Source organism: Perognathus longimembris, chromosome 16, assembly GCF_023159225.1.
Source record: "Perognathus longimembris pacificus isolate PPM17 chromosome 16, ASM2315922v1, whole genome shotgun sequence".
Lineage (NCBI taxonomy): Eukaryota > Metazoa > Chordata > Mammalia > Rodentia > Heteromyidae > Perognathus > Perognathus longimembris.
The window spans coordinates 13,159,672-13,178,719 of record NC_063176.1 but is presented as its reverse complement, the minus strand read 5'-3'; the positions used below and the strand labels follow the sequence as shown (position 1 = coordinate 13,178,719).

Genomic DNA, 19,048 nt, shown 5'->3' with positions numbered 1-19,048 from the left:
CAAATAAGAAAGATCTAGAAGCAATGAATAGGATGCTATTTTTGCTCTCAGAATAACATAGGTTTTTTTTTTTTTTTTGGCCAGTCCTGGGCCTTGGACTTAGGGCCTGAGCACTGTCCCTGGCTTCTTTCTGCTCAAGGCTAGCACTCTGCCACTTGAGCCACAGCGCCACTTCTGGCCATTTTCTACATAGGGGGTGCTGGAGAATTGAACCCAGGGCTTCATGTATAGGAGGCAAGCACTCTACCACTAGGCCATATTCCCAGCCCTGACATAGATTTTTTAACAACAAAATTCTTTGAAATATTTTCAAATTTTGTTTTTCCCACAAAGCATCTCCTTTGTATTGGGAACCTTTGTCAAGAAAGCAACTTCAGTTGTCTTCTAATAAGCCAGGCCCGATATGTGTCCTGTCTGTGTTTGGGACAGTTCTCACACAATGCCTGGATTTCTAGTGTCAGTAGAACTCATCTCAGGGAGCCTGGACCGTTTCAGGCTCTCCTACCCCATTAACAATGTTGGCTGCACTCAGCTACAATGCCAACATGGACAGACTGTCTTAAAACACAACAAGAAGAAGCCATCGGAAAACAAACACAAATGGCTTAGGAAGGGTATTTTAAAAGTTATTTTTTTCAGTGAATTTTTTTATTAGTTGTTGTAGTCCAGGCTGACCTGAAATTCATGATCCACCTGAACCAACTACCCACATGCTGGGATTACAGGCATGCCACGATGCCTTAAAGAAGGAAACAAGTTTCGCCTAAAACTGTCTTCTATTTGAAGTCATTATCTTTTTATATTAAGTGAAAACATACCTTCTAGAATATTCATCACCTCCCTCCAGAATCACAGGGAATGCGTTCCCCATGCCAATGGGGCCCAACCTGAGGAAGGCAGCTGGACTCGGGCACGTCAAATGAAACTTTCTTCTCATGAGCAAGGAACATTTTCATGGAAATACCCAGATTCTTTGATTAAATCAGCACTTTCCCCTGTCGGTGCCATGGGCAAGTCTGTGCTGTTTTAGCCAAAACTATACATAGTCTGAGTCCATCTAACTTCCATGCAGAATGTCACAAGATGCAATACAAAGAAGCCCGAGGAATGCAAACTACAACTCCACTGGAGTCGCGTTGAGGAGAACCGCGGTGCTGGGGGAGTGCTATTCCCATGTCGCTGTGTGTCACGCCCCTGTACCATGCTGGTACTGTGGAGTGGCCAGTCTGCCCATTCCTGATGCCCCTGGGTGACTTCTACTAAGCTACCTGTGATCACATGGGAAGCAAGTGTCCAATGTGATTCCCTTGGTATGTTTCTCAGAACCACTGCTTTGTGCTGAGAGTCATTAAGCTATCGATGTTTTGTTTCTGAAGGGGCTGCAGCCTTGCGGTGATCTCTGGAATCCTCTATGGGTCTACATTTGTGCCCATTATTTACATCAAGGACCATGGAAAAAGGAATGATAGCATATATGCAGGAGCAAGCCAGTACGGTGAGAGTTCAAAGTCTTATTTATAAGCCCATTTGCTAACATCAGCATGTCTCTAAGTATAAAAAAGAATTTGATAGAGTAAATACTGTGTGCAGGTTGGGTGTTTGTAAGTGGTGAATTAGAAAAGCACTAAAGACTAAGGGTAATAATAGACTAAGTATTTTCATGTTATGTTTGATAGAAGAATAGATTACATTCTGGATTTGTTTCAGTGACAGTTTTGCTGTAAGATTTTCAGATAATTTGCCATTTAGGTGATCTCTGGGCAAATATGTATTCTACTTTTTAATAAAAGAGTAATATGTAGAACATAGTGCTTTTCAATCAAATAAAGGTCAAAGCTAGCGTGCTTAGTCAGAGGATGTTATTTTTCAAATACAAAGAACGGAGTGTTCTGTAGGGGCCTCCGTCAAATCTTCTCAGGGATCTGCAGCCAGCAGGGATCAAACTAATCTCTCAGAAGTAGTCACAGTTCATAGGGGCCTTGGGAGGCTCCCAAGGAGACCAAAGAGGGTCTGCTCTGGGGCCCCATCTTAGTGGTGAATCATAATCATGTGATCATGCCCCTGAAGCGGATGATATGATAGGAATAAGGAAGTCCGGGATCACATGGGGCAGTAGTCACATGAACTCCATTCAGATAAAAAGAGGAGTTTGGAAGACTGATAAGGGAGTTGACAAAGTAGATGACAAAGTTCATAACTGTGAAGCCAACCCTGTGACTTCCAGGCCAGCAGGGGCTACCATCATAAAAGGTGAAATGAAATGAAATGAAATGACGTAATTACTGTAAAATAACAAAATACGAAACAAAGAAAAAGGATGAGATTTGAACAGGAGTTTAACAATGGGTAGACATCTTGAGAAGAGGCATGGTTTCCTTCCTATCTTATGTTTAGTGTCAAACACCAAACTTTTCATCAACTTGTTTTTCTTGTGGTAAGATTTTATGCAAATACTATTTGGCATTTTTATACTTCTTATTTTTAAGGATTAACAACTAATAAAAAGAAGCTAACATCAGATAAAATCAAAAGAAGAAAAAACAAGTGGAAGGAAATACATGGAGCCAGAAAGGAGTCTAAAATCATGGGACTACCCTTGTGTCCTTCTAGAAATAAGCCAGACACTTGGCACTCAGATTTCTTGTAGCCACCAGGGAAATCAAACCAGGCTCAGGATTCAGTGAGCACAAAATCAAAACAAGTAATGTTTAGGAGTCAAGTTGTTCTTGGTACTGGGACATAATAAACAATGTCCTTGTCGTTTTTCCCCTAACTAGAACAACAAGTTCTTAGGGACCGTTCTGAAGTAATCTCATGGGAACACACTTTACAATCATTGTTTAAAAAAAAAAATTCTAGGGAGGCATTTTTTTTTTATTTTGCTTGTTTAACAAACATGTATTTTTTCTGAGCTCTGTTGAAGGGGGTTTGTAAATCCTAACTGGGGTTAATCCTCATAGCAACTGACTTAATCTTATCTCAAACTGGAAAAAAAAAAAACCTGAGTCACAGAAACTTACATTGCTTTGCCTAAGTCCCAAGATTAGTAGTGAGTGAGAATTTGCATCCGGTGAGCTGAGTCTTTTGTTCGATGGTGGTGGTGAGGGGGTTGGGCCTCACCCTTGCTAGTCAAATATTCTCCAACCTGAGCCATGGCCTCATCCCTTTTTTTGCTTTTGTTATTTTTCAAACATGTTCTCCAATTTTTACCTGGGCTTTCCTGAACTATGACTATTTGCATGTCCCACAAAGCTGGCGTGTGCCACCACGCGTGGATTTGTCATTGACACGACGAGGCTGTCACGAACACCTTGGTCAAGTTCAAACACTACAGGATGCCTCCTTTGTGAAGGCCTGCATGTAGATGTGAACCCGTAGTATGTTTTAGGATTTTCAAGAATAGGCAGACTCTCCTTTAAGGTTCTTTTCCCTTACATTTTATTTTGTTTGTTTAATTTTCTTTTCAACAATTCAGTGTATAAGTGCAATGCATCTTGATCAATATGAGCCCTTCCCCTGTTTCCCTCCCGTCTTTCCAAGCCTCACCTATACCAAGTGACACCGGTCTGTTTCACATACGTACATTAACCGTCATGAATGCACTTGCCAACCCTTCCTCTCCCCCACTCATCTGCCCCCCTTCCTAACGAGGGCCACTTACTTGGTCAAAATTTTAGAGGACAGAAGCATTGAATGCCAAGCCCCTACGGTGCACCATCTGTGTGACAGAGCGCCACCTGCTCAGGCTGGCAAGCGCAGTGGGACTTGTCTCCACTGAGCATCTCACTCCAGCCCCCTTGCAGCTGGCCTACCGTAAACGATTGGACAGAACCCTCCTTGGAACAACTTGCTGAGCAGCCCTTTTGCATAGCTGTCACCTGCAACCGTGATGCTGGCCTACAGCTCTCAGCCCCTGGTCCCTCCCTCTAGCCTACACCAGCTGCAATCCGGAGCAAGGTTAGGGCTGGCTGAACACTGGTTCTTAAAGGGGAAGCGTCAGCATCAACATCATAGGCATGTCATGTTCGTTTCTCTTTGTAGCTTTCTAAGGTGATTCTAAAAGCTAGCCTTTTCTATCTGATGTAGTACATAAGATTGTCAACGAAGATTCCGTAAAACGGCATGTAGATCATGAGGATGATTGAATATAATGAGTGCTTCCTTTAGTGTTAAGTTGATATTGGTGAGTTTGCTGTGTGTTCAGAAATGTAAGTGCACTTGGGGTGGTTAGAATGATGCTTGATAATCTCTTTTCAGATTTAGACTATGTTTTCGCACACTTCAGTGGCATCTTTCTTACAAGTACGGTCTACTTTCTGGCCTACTGCATGATCATGAAAAATAGTCCTAAGCTTTATCCAAAGGCAGTCTTACCAGGTAAAACTATCAACTGTACACTCTTACTCCTATGGAGAAGTAGCAAGCTCAACTTGCTGAGTTTGAGTAATCATCTCCTGGGAAGCCAGCCGTCTACTGTGTGTTGGCGGAGCTGGTGGGGGGGGGGGGGGGAGGGCAGGGAGGAGGTATCTGTGTCTTTGCATATGTGTTATCTGTAAGTACATATGTGTGTATGTGATATGTGTGATGTGTATGACTATATGCATGTGTATATGTGTTGCTTGTGTGTATGTACATGTGTATTGGGAATTATGTTATGTGTGTATATAGCCATGCATGTTATAAGCATGTGCACATTATTATATATCATAATTGCCACCAAATATAAAATAATTTATATCCCTATGAAATTAGGTAAGAAAAGTTGATCATTTCACAGAACTTTAAACTTACCCAACAGTCAATCTTAAGATATTTTCCCAGTGCCAAAATATCTATTTTGATCATCAGTCTACAATTTCTTTTTTTACCGTCTAGCATTTCATATTAAAAGTCAGGGTTCTAGCTAGGCACTGATGGCTCATGCCTGTAATCCTAGCTACCCAGGAGGCTGAGATCTGAGGATCACAGTTTGAAGATAGCTGGAGCAGAAAAGTTTATGAGACTCTTATCCCCAATAAATGACTCAACAAAAGCTGGGAGTGGTGCTGTGTCTTGGGGGGTAGAGCACTAGCCTTGAGCAAAAAGAAGCTCAGGAACAGCACCAAGGCCTTGAGTTCCAACCCCAGGACTAGCACCAAGAAAGTCAGAGTTCTATGACTCTAAAATATTAAAATATGTACTTACTTTAGCAGCACATGTGCTAAAATTGGAACAATACAGAGAATATTACCATGTACCCTGTGCAAGGATGACATGCAAATTCATGAAGTGTTGTTATGTTTTGTATAGCTACTTGAAGATAATTAAAAGTTTAAAAATTACAAAATATAACAAGCAGGACACACTTGAGGCAAGTTTCTCCAATAAATAAGAAGAGCTTGTTATCAAGTTCAAAGAAAGTACGTACTAAATGCACTAAATGCTTTTGGTCTTGACTGAATAGGCATTAAAGGTTAAAATAACAATAAAAGATTTTAACTTAGGAGATAACTTTATTTCATCTTCATTTGTGCTTTAGGTCCACAACTAACATTTAAACATGCAATGTGAGTTAGGGATTCATTCTGTGCTGTTCTGACCTACCTCTCAGAAAAATGGTAGAAGGTTTACGAGTGTCTAGGAACCATAGTGTGGAATTTCAGCCAACGGCTCTGTCAGTGCGCCCGCATTGCTCTAAACGTCACATCCCCAGTGATGGGGAATGCTATTGCTTATCATTTGGATTGTGTCCTTCCCTAAGCCGGACTACCCCGTCTCTAGCTCAGCTAGACTTAAGGGACTTTCCTTATTGTCCACAAAGGGAAAGGATGGGTAGTTGCAGGATAGCAACGAAAAGCAGAAAGCATTGGGTTTCTAAAATGACCATCAGCGAGCTCAAAACTCCATAGTGGCCATGGTGTTGACAGAAGGCATTTCTGGGTAGGCAGTCAGTGTGGCTGTCTCTGTGTGTTGCAGGCTGCCTGTCTGGGGTGCTGTGGGCCATTGCCACCTGCTGCTGGCTCCTGGCTAATCACTCTCTCAGTGCCGTGGTCAGTTTCCCAATCATCACTGCTGTAAGTAGCCGCCATCTTTTTCGTTTTTCAAATGTAAATCGAATTGTTCCAAAGCAGGCTTAGTAACTCACTAAACACTGCTATAGAGTTTGACCATTTTATACGCAAAATAAGATTCCGGTAAAGAAATTAGTGCACTTCAATCTTTATCTCCTTGAATGTTATGAACTCATTTTTATCCTTGTATTGTTTTTATTATTGTTGGTAGGTCATTTTACTTAATATCATTTTGGATGCGTTATATTTTACAGTTTATAACAATTTTTTAAACAATTTATAAGTACAGCAAATGGCTATACCATTGTAGTTGTCAATACAGATATTGATAAAGATATATGCGGATACACATAAAGCCACACTTGAAAGCTCGTGGCAGACTTGGGAGACTAAATGTACTCAGATCTCAGATTCTTCTTTCTGACACGTTTCTGTTGTTGTTTTCTTTGGGGAGTGAGCTTGAATCAGGGCCTGGTTGCTGTCCCTGAACTTCATTTTACTCAAAGCTAGAGCTCTACCACTTCAGCCACAGTTCACTTCTAGCCTTTTTTTGAAGAGTTTATTGGAGATAAGAGTCTCATCAAGTTACCCGCCCCAGCTGCCTTCAAATTGTGATCATCAGATCTGGCCTCCTGAGTAGCTAGGATTACAGGCATGAACCACTGGCACCCCATGGTTTCTGGTTGTTGTTTTTTTAAGGAAAACTTTCAGAAATGTGTTGTCTCTGGATGATGCCATTTATCAAGCAGACAATGGAATTCATGTCATCTGATTGTTCAGGTAACAGTTATATGAAACATAAGTAGCAAAAAAAAAAAAAAAGAAAGAAATATTCCCCACAACATAGGCAGTAAATTATCCCATATCCATACTGAGGGATTTGAAGCAGTGGTAGAGAACAGAGAGCTGGTGGAAGTAAGAAACTCTCCGAGCACAGGGAGACCTGCTGTCATTGGCATGCAATCTCATGTGCAGCTGCTTTCTAGGCCAGTGTGTCACTGGCTGAGGTCTACTAGCCTGGCCTTTATGAGGGCGCCTTTGCTTTCCTGGACATCCTGAATTGCTGAACAGTTTTTCACCTGCCTCCCATGTCCTCAATTATCAACCCAAACAACATTTACCTAAAACATTTTAGTCACATAGCTGAATAAACCCAGAAAGCTGATACTGTTAAGCACATTGTATAAACTGAAACAGCAGTGAAAAGATTTGATAGAAACTCTTTCAAACAACTCAGGGCTTGGGTGCTGTCCTTTAACCCTTTTTACTCAAGGCTGACATGTTGGGGCTGGGAATATGGCCTAGTGGCAAGAGCGCCTGCCTTATATACATGAAGCCCTGGGTTCGATTCCCCAGCACCACTTACATAGAAAACGGCCAGAAGTGGCGCTGTGGCTCAAGTGGCAGAGCAAAAAAAAAAAGAGCCTTGAGCAAAAAGAAACCAGGGACAGTGCTCAGGCCCTGAGTCCAAGGCCCAGGACTGGCAAAACAAAACAAAACAAAACAAAAAAAGGCTGGCATGTTACAACTTGAGCCATAGCTCCAATCCTGGATTTTTCTTGATTAGTTGGAGATAGGAGCACCACAGACTTTTCTGCCCATTTCTGTCTTTGAACCATGACCCTCAGAGCTCAGCCTCCTAAGTAGCTAGGTTTACAGGAGCCCAGCTCAAATATTACATTTTAATATGTTTTGTGTTTTTCATTTTTGAGACAAGGTCTCACTATGTAGCCCAGTCCAGCTTCAAACTTGATATTCTCCTGCCAGAGCCCCACAGATGCTACTGTTGCATCTGGCTCAATAAACTTGGCTCATATTATACATTTTTGACAGTTCTCTATTCATAAAATGGCCTTCAGATTAATTAGGAATCCAATTAAATGATTGTTCCTTGTTTTAAGAACACAGCTTGACATTCTAAATTTTCCTGGGAGAAAATGTCCAAATCTAGCTAATTATAAGGAATTTATTTAGACCCAAAGTCCTCATAAAGAATGTAAGGGGAGGGGAAGAAGGAGGAGAGGAGAGAAAAAGGGGGGAGAAGGAGGAGAGAGGGAAATCACAATCTATAGGAGCCAGAATCTGTTTACCCCAGCTCCTCTTCATCCCTGATCATTCTAAACGTTAATCTGGAAGGTTCAGCCTCGAAAGCAAGGATCAAGCCTATCTTATTTTCACAAATGATCTACATGTGATTGGCATTTCTTCACAAAGGAAAGTACCCATTTCCAATTGTCAGGGCAGCTGTGGCTGTAGTAAATAAACTCTGGCTCTCCTCTACCCAGAGCTGAAAGGCTGCACAGATTTCGCCTCTGCTTGAATTACTCTCTGCATAGCACCATGGGTGCCTATACACAACCGAAGCACAGGACATGTCCAGAGCCAATTAGAACATCTTCAGACAGAAAGCTTCCAATTGCAATGACAACGTCTACCATGTTCTCTGAAGGGAGATGAATTTTAAGAGTCCAGTGAGGAACGTTTCCTGAACAGCAGTGTGACATGAATCCGGTGTCAGCTCTTTGGTTCCTCAGTGTAGGGTTGCATCATGCTTATTTGATTGGGATGCCTAAGACTCAGGACTTTCTGTCACGGATAAAAGGCAGTTCCTTTGACCTAGTTCTCGGCCTCCATGGATGCTGACTTTTCACATGCTGATAAACACAGAATAAAATATCCTCGCTTCCCTTCCATGCTGGGAGTGGAGTCAAATGTTGTTGACCTAGACAGGAAGCTGGTAGTGGCAAAGGAGAGAACATTTTCTGAATTGTTAATTTAAACGTATCCATGGTCCTGCAAGGCTCGAAAAGGCATCATAAAAATGTTGATATGACAGCATTTTTCACTGTTTCTACACAAAGACCAGGGTTAACCCAAATACCACATTTTCCCCTTGTTGTTGAAAATATCCACAGCAATCCTAAATAGCTCCGAGTTTTCAAATTGCAGAATCCTTGATTTTCTTAAAATTTTCTTCTCATTCCCTGCATTCTATGATATTTGTTCCTGTCTTTGAGCTCAGTAACTCCTGAATTTTAATCTTATTTATGTACTTACATTATTTTTATTATTACTATTATTTGGTAAACCTGGAGCCTCCCGCTCTCCCTGGGTTCACTTGCTCACAGATGGAACTCTACCATTGGAGCCATGCCTCCAGCCCAGCATTTTGCTAATTGATGTTAGAGTTTCTCAAACATTTCTGCGCATGCTGGCCGCGAACTGGGATCTTTCAGGTCTCAGCATCCTCCGGAGCTGAGATTATAGGCATGAAGTACTGGCACCTGGTTTATCTTAGAAAATTTTTAATTTTCCCTATAGTACTTAAAGCATTCGTTTCTGTTTAGTGTTAAACATACTTGATGGTTCTGCAGTGTAATGATTTTTTTTTAATTAGAAGGATGTACCATTTCAATATATGCATTATTGTAAGGCCCAAGAACATACTACCACTTCTTCAGTTCTGATATTATCTAGTGCCAAAGAAAGTAGCTTATTTATAACTTTATCATATTAATTCCTTTTCTAGCATACTGAGGAGCAAAGCCAATAGAACAATAAGCTACTGGGTACAAGAGGCTCATAACTGAAATACTAGCTACTCAGACAAGTGAAGTCTGCAAGGCTAGTGCTTTGAAACTAGCTAGCCCAGGCAGAAAAGTCTGCAAGACTCTGTCTCAAAAATAACCAACAAAAAAGCCAGTTAGAAGGCATACCTCAAGTGATAGAGCACCAGCTATGAAAAACAAGCTAAGCAAAGCCCCGACTTCAAGACCCTCCCAATATATTAACAAAAGAATAGTTCATTAAAATCATATCACGTTAAGTAATATTTTATGGTACACATTATGATAGCAAAATAACAGACCACCAAGAAAGAAACAAAAATATGGTTTTACTTGATTAAACTAAATCTTGATTTAACTAAATCTTTTAAATTTGAAGTTACAGTTGTGGTTATGGATAGTTTTACATGAAAATATTTTTATTTTCTCTCTAACTTCTGCTTGTACATAGACTATAGTATATGACAATACCCAATTTAATTAAAATTCTTATTGTTATTTAAGGGTCCAGGGTTTATAGCTGCATTGTGGGGCATCTTCGTTTTTAAGGAAATACAGGTATGTTAAAGAAAATGATTGCTTTTTCCCAAATGTAATCACCCATTTTCTCTGGGAAACAGACAATTTGGGCAGATTTTAACTTCAAAAGGAAAAATTCTTTTGACTCCAGGAGAACATTATTCTTCTGCTACAAAGATAATAAGGTAAAGCTTAGCAAAGTGTTCACACATAATTAGGTTGTAGAGTACTTATGATCAAATCCCATTTTTTAATTTAAGTAATTATATGAGTTTATGATCCACTTTCTAATTGACAGAGTACATTTGTAAATTGCCTGAGTATGTTCATTCTTCGAACATTTTAATTTTAAATATCCACGGAGTACTTTTCTCCACCAGTACTGGTATCTGAGTTAAGGCAGAAGACTTGAACAGTAGGGAAAGCATGTTGAGAAACCTGAAGGCTTCATGTGGGGATCAAATGCATGTGCATATGCCTGTATATCCAGGTACGTGTGTGTGTCCGTGCATATGTGCAAACAAGCTGTTACACACCAAGAAGGCTTTACCATTTACTTGTAGAACTTGTAGTGAGACTGAGTTTTTTGTTGTTGTTGTTTTTGCCAGTCCTGGGCCCTTGGACTCAGGTCTGAGCACTGTCCCTGGCTTCTTTTTGTTCAAAGCTAGCACTCTGCCACTTGAGCCACAGCGCCACTTCTGGCCATTTTCTATATATGTGGTGCTGGGGAATCGAACCCAGGTCTTCATGTATACAAGTCAAGCACTCTTGCCACTAGGCCATATTCCCAGCCTCGAGACTGAGTTTTAATCGAGATGAAGTTCACAGAGATTCAACTTCATAAAGTCCTACCTCTGATCAGACAAAGGTAAATTAACCTACTCAAACCCTGCTTACTCAACTGCTAAGAGAATGTATATATAGATATACATATAAATATAAATGTAGGCATATAGATATATTGGTGCTTATATGTCAAGTGCCATTAATCTTAAAGAGCTTATGAAAGATCTCCATAAGCAATGTTCACAGCTCTCCGTCCTGTCTACAGTTTCTGCTCTGGGTTTGTAGCACAAATTTACCCCTGCTGCCTGCAGTTTGTTGTATACCCCAGAGTTCTCTGGGGAAGCGTGAGGGAAGGAGGCAGAATGAGAGCTATGGAAGTCACTGCAGCCCGCCCCTCGCGCTGGGACAGCCTGGCCTCTCCAGTCCTGCTCTTTTCACCCAGTTGGAGTGTCTGTTCCTGGTCTTCCCTCAAAGCAGACCTGGCAATGGGGCAGTGAGGACAGAAAGCCCCCAAGCCTTTCATGTGTAATGGGCAAGCAGGCCTCCCCAGGCCAGCACAGGACGCTGCCTGGCCGGAGGAGCCTAAGGTTTGGCAGGTGTTCCCAGGTTCCTTGGAAGAGTTGCCAAGGGAGGGAAGCTACCCGTCCTTCCCCGAAGATGGGAGGCAGGCAGGACGCAAGCTGCTCAGAGTCGCCTCCCCCTCCCTCTCCCTTTTCCTCCCCGAGTCCTTCTGTCTGCTACATGACCTCTAAGTAAGGCATTGCTGTTTCTCACTTTAAAGTATTAATAACAGAAATATGCTGTGATTTGATTATTCCAAGACCAGAATGTGACCTGAGACCATGTCCCAAAAATAAGGGAGACATGAATCCTACTTTTCTTTGGGCTGTTCAAACTTCGCCTTAAAATATTGGTGTCTACCTCCAAGTGGCACGCATTCACAGGGAGGCGGCTAGGATGGTGAATTTGAAATCATTCCAGGAGAGAAATGGGCAGAGCAGCTAAAATAGATGCCTCTGGGAACATAAGGTAGTTATTTTTCAGTGTTCGAGGGTTTATCTTGTTGGAGAGATTAAAATCGATCTATCTGCACCCCTAGCTGTAGATCTTATAGGAAATGCAATGTTGCTGCTTAACACTGGGAGATGTTTCTTTGAGCATCTGAAGATGGATTGGGCCACGCTGGGACATGGCAACCAGGGCCTCCCATTGTGAGCGCCGCCACCTTCAGACACAGCGTGAAGAGGAAGGCTGTTGTTCTCACACCTCTTCTGTTTCTTCCTCACTCTACCTGCGCTGTGCCATGTTTCCTCTGGAGGCTCAAGGCCACCTCCTGCTCAGTCTTCTTAATCCATTCTGGCCCCTCCAATCTGCTCTCCATCTTAGGGAGGTCAGCCTCACCTGAAAGCCAAGTTGATCTTTTCAGCATATACAGCTGCTTTATTGTCTCCCTGTTGTTTGGAGAACTAGAACCCCAAAAGCATAACAGGATCTATAAGACCTCTTAGTGCCCAGTTAGGCCTACACCCTTCACCATCATCTTTCCTCTCCTCTCCTCAATTGCACTTCCAGAGCCAGGCTTTGTCTTACAATGGGGCATTACACATGAAACTCCTTCTATCTGGAACCTCTACTTTCTGCCCAGTTGCCCTGGGCAGTGAATCTCTTCGTACTTGTTCGAAGCTCAATTCCCCATGGTCCAAACAAGCTTTATTAAGACTCCTGCAATATACTCTTCACAGCTGTTCTGGTTGACCAGGTCTCTCATGTCTCAGCATTCTCTTTTGCAGTTTCTTGGTTAAATGCTGTCTCTCTCTTGACCTCTTTACACAGGGCCACACTTGGGTCCTGTGGGTTTACTGAGGCTTTAGGTTTGCAAGAGAATGTGGATGTTTTCCAAGAGGGGGCAATAAAAGCACATGGGTGGCTACAGGAGGTGGTTCCCAAGGTCCCTAGCCGTCTTGAAAGAATCTGCTCTTTTTGTGCGTTTGAATTTGAGTCAGGTTTTTACATTAGTTATTCATCTTTATTATCCAGGGTCTACAGAACTACTTATTAATGACACTTGCATTTTGCATTATCCTGACTGGAGCTCTGTGCACCGCCTTTTCTAAACTCTAATGGACGCTGCAGTGGTTTGGAGAATTCTGCTGGATCAGGTTGATTCTGCTGAGAGCAGAGTGAATTCCCTCAGGAACTGAATCGCAGCCACTCTTGGCAAATGTGATTGGACATTCAGGATGAGCTGTTAAAGAAGGCGGGACTGTGCTAGGTGATTGATGGAAGCTCTTCATACCTGTGCCACCGCCCGGGAATGGCTCAGGTGACATACAAACCTGTGGGGTTGTGCCCAAGGAAGCAACTGTAGAAATTTCTAACATGAATGAAGAGGAGCAAAAATGAGAAAGAAAGGGTAAAAACACTTACCTTAATGGGATTAAAGTTCATAGATGCCTGGATCCTTTGCTAAAACAAAATAAATGTCATGGTTGGTAGCATTTATGTTACGAAGATCGTTTCATTATGTTTAAGCAAAACTTACTTTATTCGGCCAAATGAATATTGGTCAGCTCTACAGCATCCATGTGTTTTAACTCAAAAATCATTTACTGTCTCCAGATAGAATCCATCCTCAGAGAACCAGTTTCCATCACAGAGATCATGCATCCAGATAATTCACATGTACTCAAGCACACACACATAACTACACACCTGGACATGTGCAAAATTCGGAGGAAATTCTACCATCACTAAAGTCAGATTCAGGACTGTTATGGCATAGCTTTGCATTCTTCTATCTTTTGTACTTGTGACTGATTCCTTGGTATTTAAAGATTTAAGTACCAAGATTCCAGCTCATCAGAGGCAATTTAAAGGAGCCAATTTTTTTTCTAGTAAAATATCTAAAATGGTTTCATCTGGAGGGTTTTGTTGTTGTTGTTGTTGTTGTTGTTTTGCTTTATTCCTAATTTTGGATCATTGAACAGGATTTCCCTATATTACCCAGACTGGCCTCGAACTTTCTTTCCTCCTGCCTCAACCTCTGAGTACTAGGAGTATGCGCATTCACGTACAGCCAGGCCTCCTTCATTCCTGTTTAGGCTGGTGGTTTACAGTAGAGAAGAAAATGACACCAGTAGAAGTACTCGTTTAATGTTCAAGAACAACCGTGGCCTCTAAACTCTTAACATAATCAGGTCTGTTTAAATGTCCATTCACCCGTTCCTATCAATATTGTCCTGCTTTGCCGTGCAGAAGCGGAATGTGGCTTCACTGCAGAACTCAAGAGCCAAGCTGAACAGCTGCAACTCTCACCCCTGCTTCCTCCTAATTCCATGGCTTTGGCTAGGTCCTGAGTCTTCAGCAGCACCTCCTCCTTTGGAACAAGGCTCCTGACCTGGCTAGAGTGTGGCTCTGATTGGTTAACATGTTGGCACTTACTGTTCAAGCACTCTAACATTGTTAGCTATATATATTGTTTACTATAAAATTGTTGCATGATATTTGGGCACAAAGGATGTCTATAGACTGTAGATCGAAGGGCTACCTGCTATATCCCTCCTACCCAGTTACATCTCATCTCCATGTCACAAATCACCAGTTCCTGTTTCACCACTGGATTGCTTGATACAAATATTTGAGTGTAATATCTTAATTTTAACTTGAAATGTCATTCATTTATGTCGATAACTTTTTAATAAATTAACATTACATAAAAGCTGTCTTTTATCTTTAAATATATTTTAGGGTTTGATATTGAGTAGCTTTTAGTTGAGATTGAGAAGCTATGTGCAAGATTTAGAAATAAAGCAATTTCAGAAGGAAAATGAAGAAAAAAAAGAACAACAAGATATTATTCTTTATACACAGTTTCTGTGACCAGACAATGCCTGGAGTATAAAAACAAATCAAAAAGATTACCCAAATGATTGTCAAACAAACCATTTATCGTGGCTTGTCTAAAGGGACAACTTTGAATCTCCACCATGTTTGCTCACCTTCGGAAGTTAGTGCCTACTTCCCTTGAGGTTCTCTGTCTAGTGTGGCCAGATTCTTACATTTTAACAGTTTCTAGCTTGGCTTTCCCCTGTCCCACCTTGTTGGAAATGACCACCTCCTGCCATCTAGTGTCCAGAGATGGTAGTAGCAGCCTAGCCAGGTCCTGACTGACTGCCGCAAATTTCACTGCAACAGGAAAAAGAAAATCTTATTAAGTTGTAGCATAAACAGGACAGCATTTCCCCAGAGCTACCAAATCTTTTGTTCATTGTTGTGTTGATTTGTTTGTATTTGGAGCGGCTAACGACTGCACTTATCCATACTGATAGAGCCAAAAAATGTTGAGTGATTGAGGCAAGGCATACAAGACTGTGTACAGCATAGAGCCATTAAGTAAATTGTTAGTAACTAAAGCAGTATTCATGTAAAATACCATGTATAGTTGGTAATACATATGTAAAATGCATAAGATTTTAGGTAAAATATTAAGTATATGAGATTCAAAATGTATTTGTTTTTTGTGACTTTGAATAAGACTGGAATGTCACCACTGGGGTGAAGCTAAAGGAAGCCAATTTAGAATTGTTGCAACGTATTTTTGGCATTTTTAATCTTTTGTATTTGTGACTGGGTCCTTAGTAATGAAAGATTTAAAAGAGCTAGAGTTCACACCACCCTCTTTCCAGTTTCCTGCCTGTGGTGAACTGCGGTCTGGAAAGGGGAGTATTTGTCTTGACCCTTTCAAGAGAGAAAGACCACATTCATATTACCTTTACTTTCATGACTTTTACTTTACTTTTACATCATCAGAGTTGTTTTTATTATTGTGTCTTCAGTTTCTAAACTTAATCATTTCTTTCTCTACCAATACGATCCCAAACACACTTGATAATGATGTTGAAAACATTCTCTGAAAACAAATGGAAATCGCAGTTTTCTAGAACACCTGTCTAGCAAGCAGTCCAAATAAGAGTACCTCCCCCCCAAACCCATAATAATAATTCCCAAGTGGGTATTTCCCAATAACGTCTAATGAAATCACTAGAAAAGTAGGTGGAGAATATAGACTAAAACAAGACAGCTTACCACATGGACTTCCTTCCCCCAGCACTCCTGGTTTTTCATTTGTTTTATTTTGTTATATTTGTGTTGATACTGGGGCTTAAACTCAAGGCCTCTGTGACACCCTTAGAGTTTTCACTCAAAGCTGGAGATCTACCACTTTAGCCACACCTCCACTTATGGCTTTTTGCTGGTTAATTGGAGATAGGAGTCTTACAGATTTGTCTTTCTGGGCTGGCTTTGAAAGTCAGTCCTCAAATTTCAGCTTTCGGAGTCGCTAGGAATCAGTGCGAACCAGTGATGCCCAACCTCCTCCTTCTCCTTACGAGTCTTCCAAACTCTGAGGATCACAGGAATCCTTCACCACACTCAATGCCCATCCTTCACCACACTCAACGCCACACGGGGTTACATAGACCCATCTAAAATCCGTACTGATCTTCCTTTTTTCTCTTACCAGCAGTATATTTTTAAAACAATGTTGCTAACTCATTTCTACTTTACACCACCAAAAAATTAATACATGTGTTTTTCATTTACAAGGTTTTGTTTGTTTAAAATGAACTTCAAATTGTACACACACACACACACACACACACACACACACACACACACACACTAGGTTTCCCAAATTGGAAGGTTGGTTCCTGTGGGGAGCTGATGAGAAGTGTTAGGATTTTTAAGAGGTGAGGGACAGCCAGGTGCCATGATTTATACCTATAACCCCAGCTTCTCAGAAGGCTAAGAGTCAAAGGATCCCTGTTTGAAGGCAGCTTGGGCAGAAAACTGCATCTCCAATTAACCAGCAAAATGCTAGACTGAAAGCATGGCTCAAGAGACAGAGCACTAACCATAAGCAAGAGAGGAGAGAGAGAGAGAGAGAGAGAGCGCTTGAGACCTTGCATTTAAGTGTAGGTACCAGTACACACAAAAAAATGGGAAGAGGGAGGGAGTGTTCTGGGGTCTGGAAATCAATGATCAATGTGACCACTCAGATGACAATCGAGGGTGGAAAGAATTTTATTGAGCAAGAAAGCACTGGTGCAGCAGGACTGCATCTGAGGTGGAGATGTCAAGATGCAGCCCTGAGCCGCCTCAGAAGGCTGTTTTTAAACCCCCAACCACAGGAATTTTCCCTTTTACCTAATTGTAGCGGCTCATTAGTTTCCACAAGTGTCCAGGAACCAGTTCATTACTTTCAAGAAATATCCAGAAACCGATTTCATTACTTTCCAGGAATGTCCAGAAACTGGTTTCAAACAGGTCAGGGCATCTTAACCATAATGGAAACCCTCTAGCCACCTGGTGACAAAACAGGAGGTAGCTGGGTGTGTATGTGTGTGTGTGTGTGGGGGGGGAGGTTCAGGTGTGGCCAATTGAAACTACACACTACAGAGCCAAGGGCCAGTTTCCGAAAAGTTTCACATGGAACAATGACATTAATACTGAACAATATTAGCGACACGTGTAACGTTAGTATAGTAACATTAATTATTTACATCACTGCAGAAGGAAGGGAGGGAGGGAGGGACGGAGGGAGGGAGGGACGGAGGGAGGGAGGGAGGATGGCTAAGAACCCGAGAAAAGCCGCAGCTCCAGGCCGCGGGAACCCAGAAGGGGCGGCAGCCAGGTTCCCAGTGTCCATGACTGACCGATGCAGCAGCCGCTGCCAGGCCCAGAAGGGCCCAGGCCGGCCAGCCCGAGCGCAAGGGCGGCCTCCGCCCCGGCCACAGGGCCTTCCTTCCCGCCACCGCAGCTACTGGAGCCAAAGCCACGGGTGCGGCAGTGAGGCAGCCCACAGCCAGTTACACCGAATGACCAAAAGTGCAAGCCATGTCCTTTCCAATCAGGAGCAAGACAAGGATGTCTGCGCTCTCCACTCCTCTCCAACACCAGTACCAGAACTACTTGCCAGAGCAAGACGGCATGAGGCACATATAAAAGGGATCCAAATAGGGAAAGAAGAAGTTAAACCCTCCCTCTTTGCAATGACATCATCCTGTATTTAAAGAACCCCATAGACTCTACTCCCCAGTGACTTGAGCTCATCCAAAACTTTGGCGAAGTAGCACGATATGAAATAAATCCCCCCAAATCAACGGGTTTTCTGTATGCAAACAATGCCAACAGCTAGGCTGAAATCGGGAAAGCAACTTTAATAAATAAATAAATAGATAGAGAAATAGATAAATAAATAAATATAAGAGCTCTATGATAAAAATTTCAAAAACAAGAAAAAGGAAATTAAAGCAAAACTAAGGAAATGAAAAACTCCCATGCTCCTGGGTTGAGAGAATTAACATCGTGAAAATGGCAATACTGTAAAAGGCTATCTACAAATTCAATGCTAGGCCCATCAATATCCCAACAACATTGTTTGATGAAATAGAAGACACAATCCAAACATACATACAGAAGAATAAAAGACCCTGAATAGGGAAAATAATTCTTACCAGGAAGAACAGTGCTGAAAGAATATTAATACCAAACTTCAAACTCTATTACAAATCTATCATAATAAAAACAGCTTGGAACTTGTACAAGAACAGGGCTGAGGACCAATGGAATAGAACTGAAGACCCACAGATGGACCAACAGACCTATGACCACTTAATCTTTCATGAGGATGTAAAAAAAAATAGGATGGAAGAAAAACAGCCTCTTCACCAAATGGTGCTGGAAAAATTGGTTAAACACCTGTAACAAACTAAAGCTAGATCCTTATATATCATCCTGCACCAGAATCAATTCCAAATGGATCAAAGACCTTGAGGTAAAAGCAGATACCCTGAACACATTCCAGGAAGGAATAGAAGAAACCTCAGCTCCTTGGCACAGGTCAAAACTTTCTTAGTAAAGACCCAGAAATACAACAAATCAAAGAAAGGGTGGACAAATGGGATTGCATCAAACTGCAGCGCTTCTGCAAGGCAAAGGACATAGCTAGCAAGATACATAGGCAGCCCTCAGATTGGGCAAAGATTTTTACTGGCCATGCAACAGACAAGGGCCTCATAGCTAAAATACATTCAAAAGTCAAAAAAACTGTTACCCCCCCCCCAAAAA

At 41.8% G+C, this 19,048-nt stretch overlaps 1 protein-coding gene and 1 non-coding gene across 8 annotated transcripts in view; both read left to right on the top strand.

The window, feature by feature from the left end:
- The window catches only part of Tmem144 (transmembrane protein 144), a 38,051-nt gene extending 21,335 nt beyond the window's left edge, over nt 1–16,716 (top strand). For 6 of the 7 annotated variants that reach the window (XM_048364290.1, XM_048364291.1, XM_048364293.1 and 3 more), the window contains exons 8-12: nt 1,377–1,495; nt 4,258–4,377; nt 5,956–6,053; nt 10,121–10,174; nt 12,959–14,836. In XM_048364290.1, coding sequence (XP_048220247.1) covers nt 1,377–1,495; nt 4,258–4,377; nt 5,956–6,053; nt 10,121–10,174; nt 12,959–13,042 — 475 coding nt within the window. In that variant the 3' untranslated portion in view covers nt 13,043–14,836. Of the gene's footprint in view, nt 1–1,376; nt 1,496–4,257; nt 4,378–5,955; nt 6,054–10,120; nt 10,175–12,958; nt 14,837–16,604 lie in introns of those variants that run through there. The other variant, XM_048364295.1, reaches the window with a different exon arrangement.
- Nucleotides 5,177–5,283, top strand: LOC125365066. The gene has a single exon (XR_007213623.1). It is a non-coding gene; the product is annotated as a U6 spliceosomal RNA (small nuclear RNA).
- Nucleotides 16,717–19,048: the final 2,332 nt, after the last annotated feature.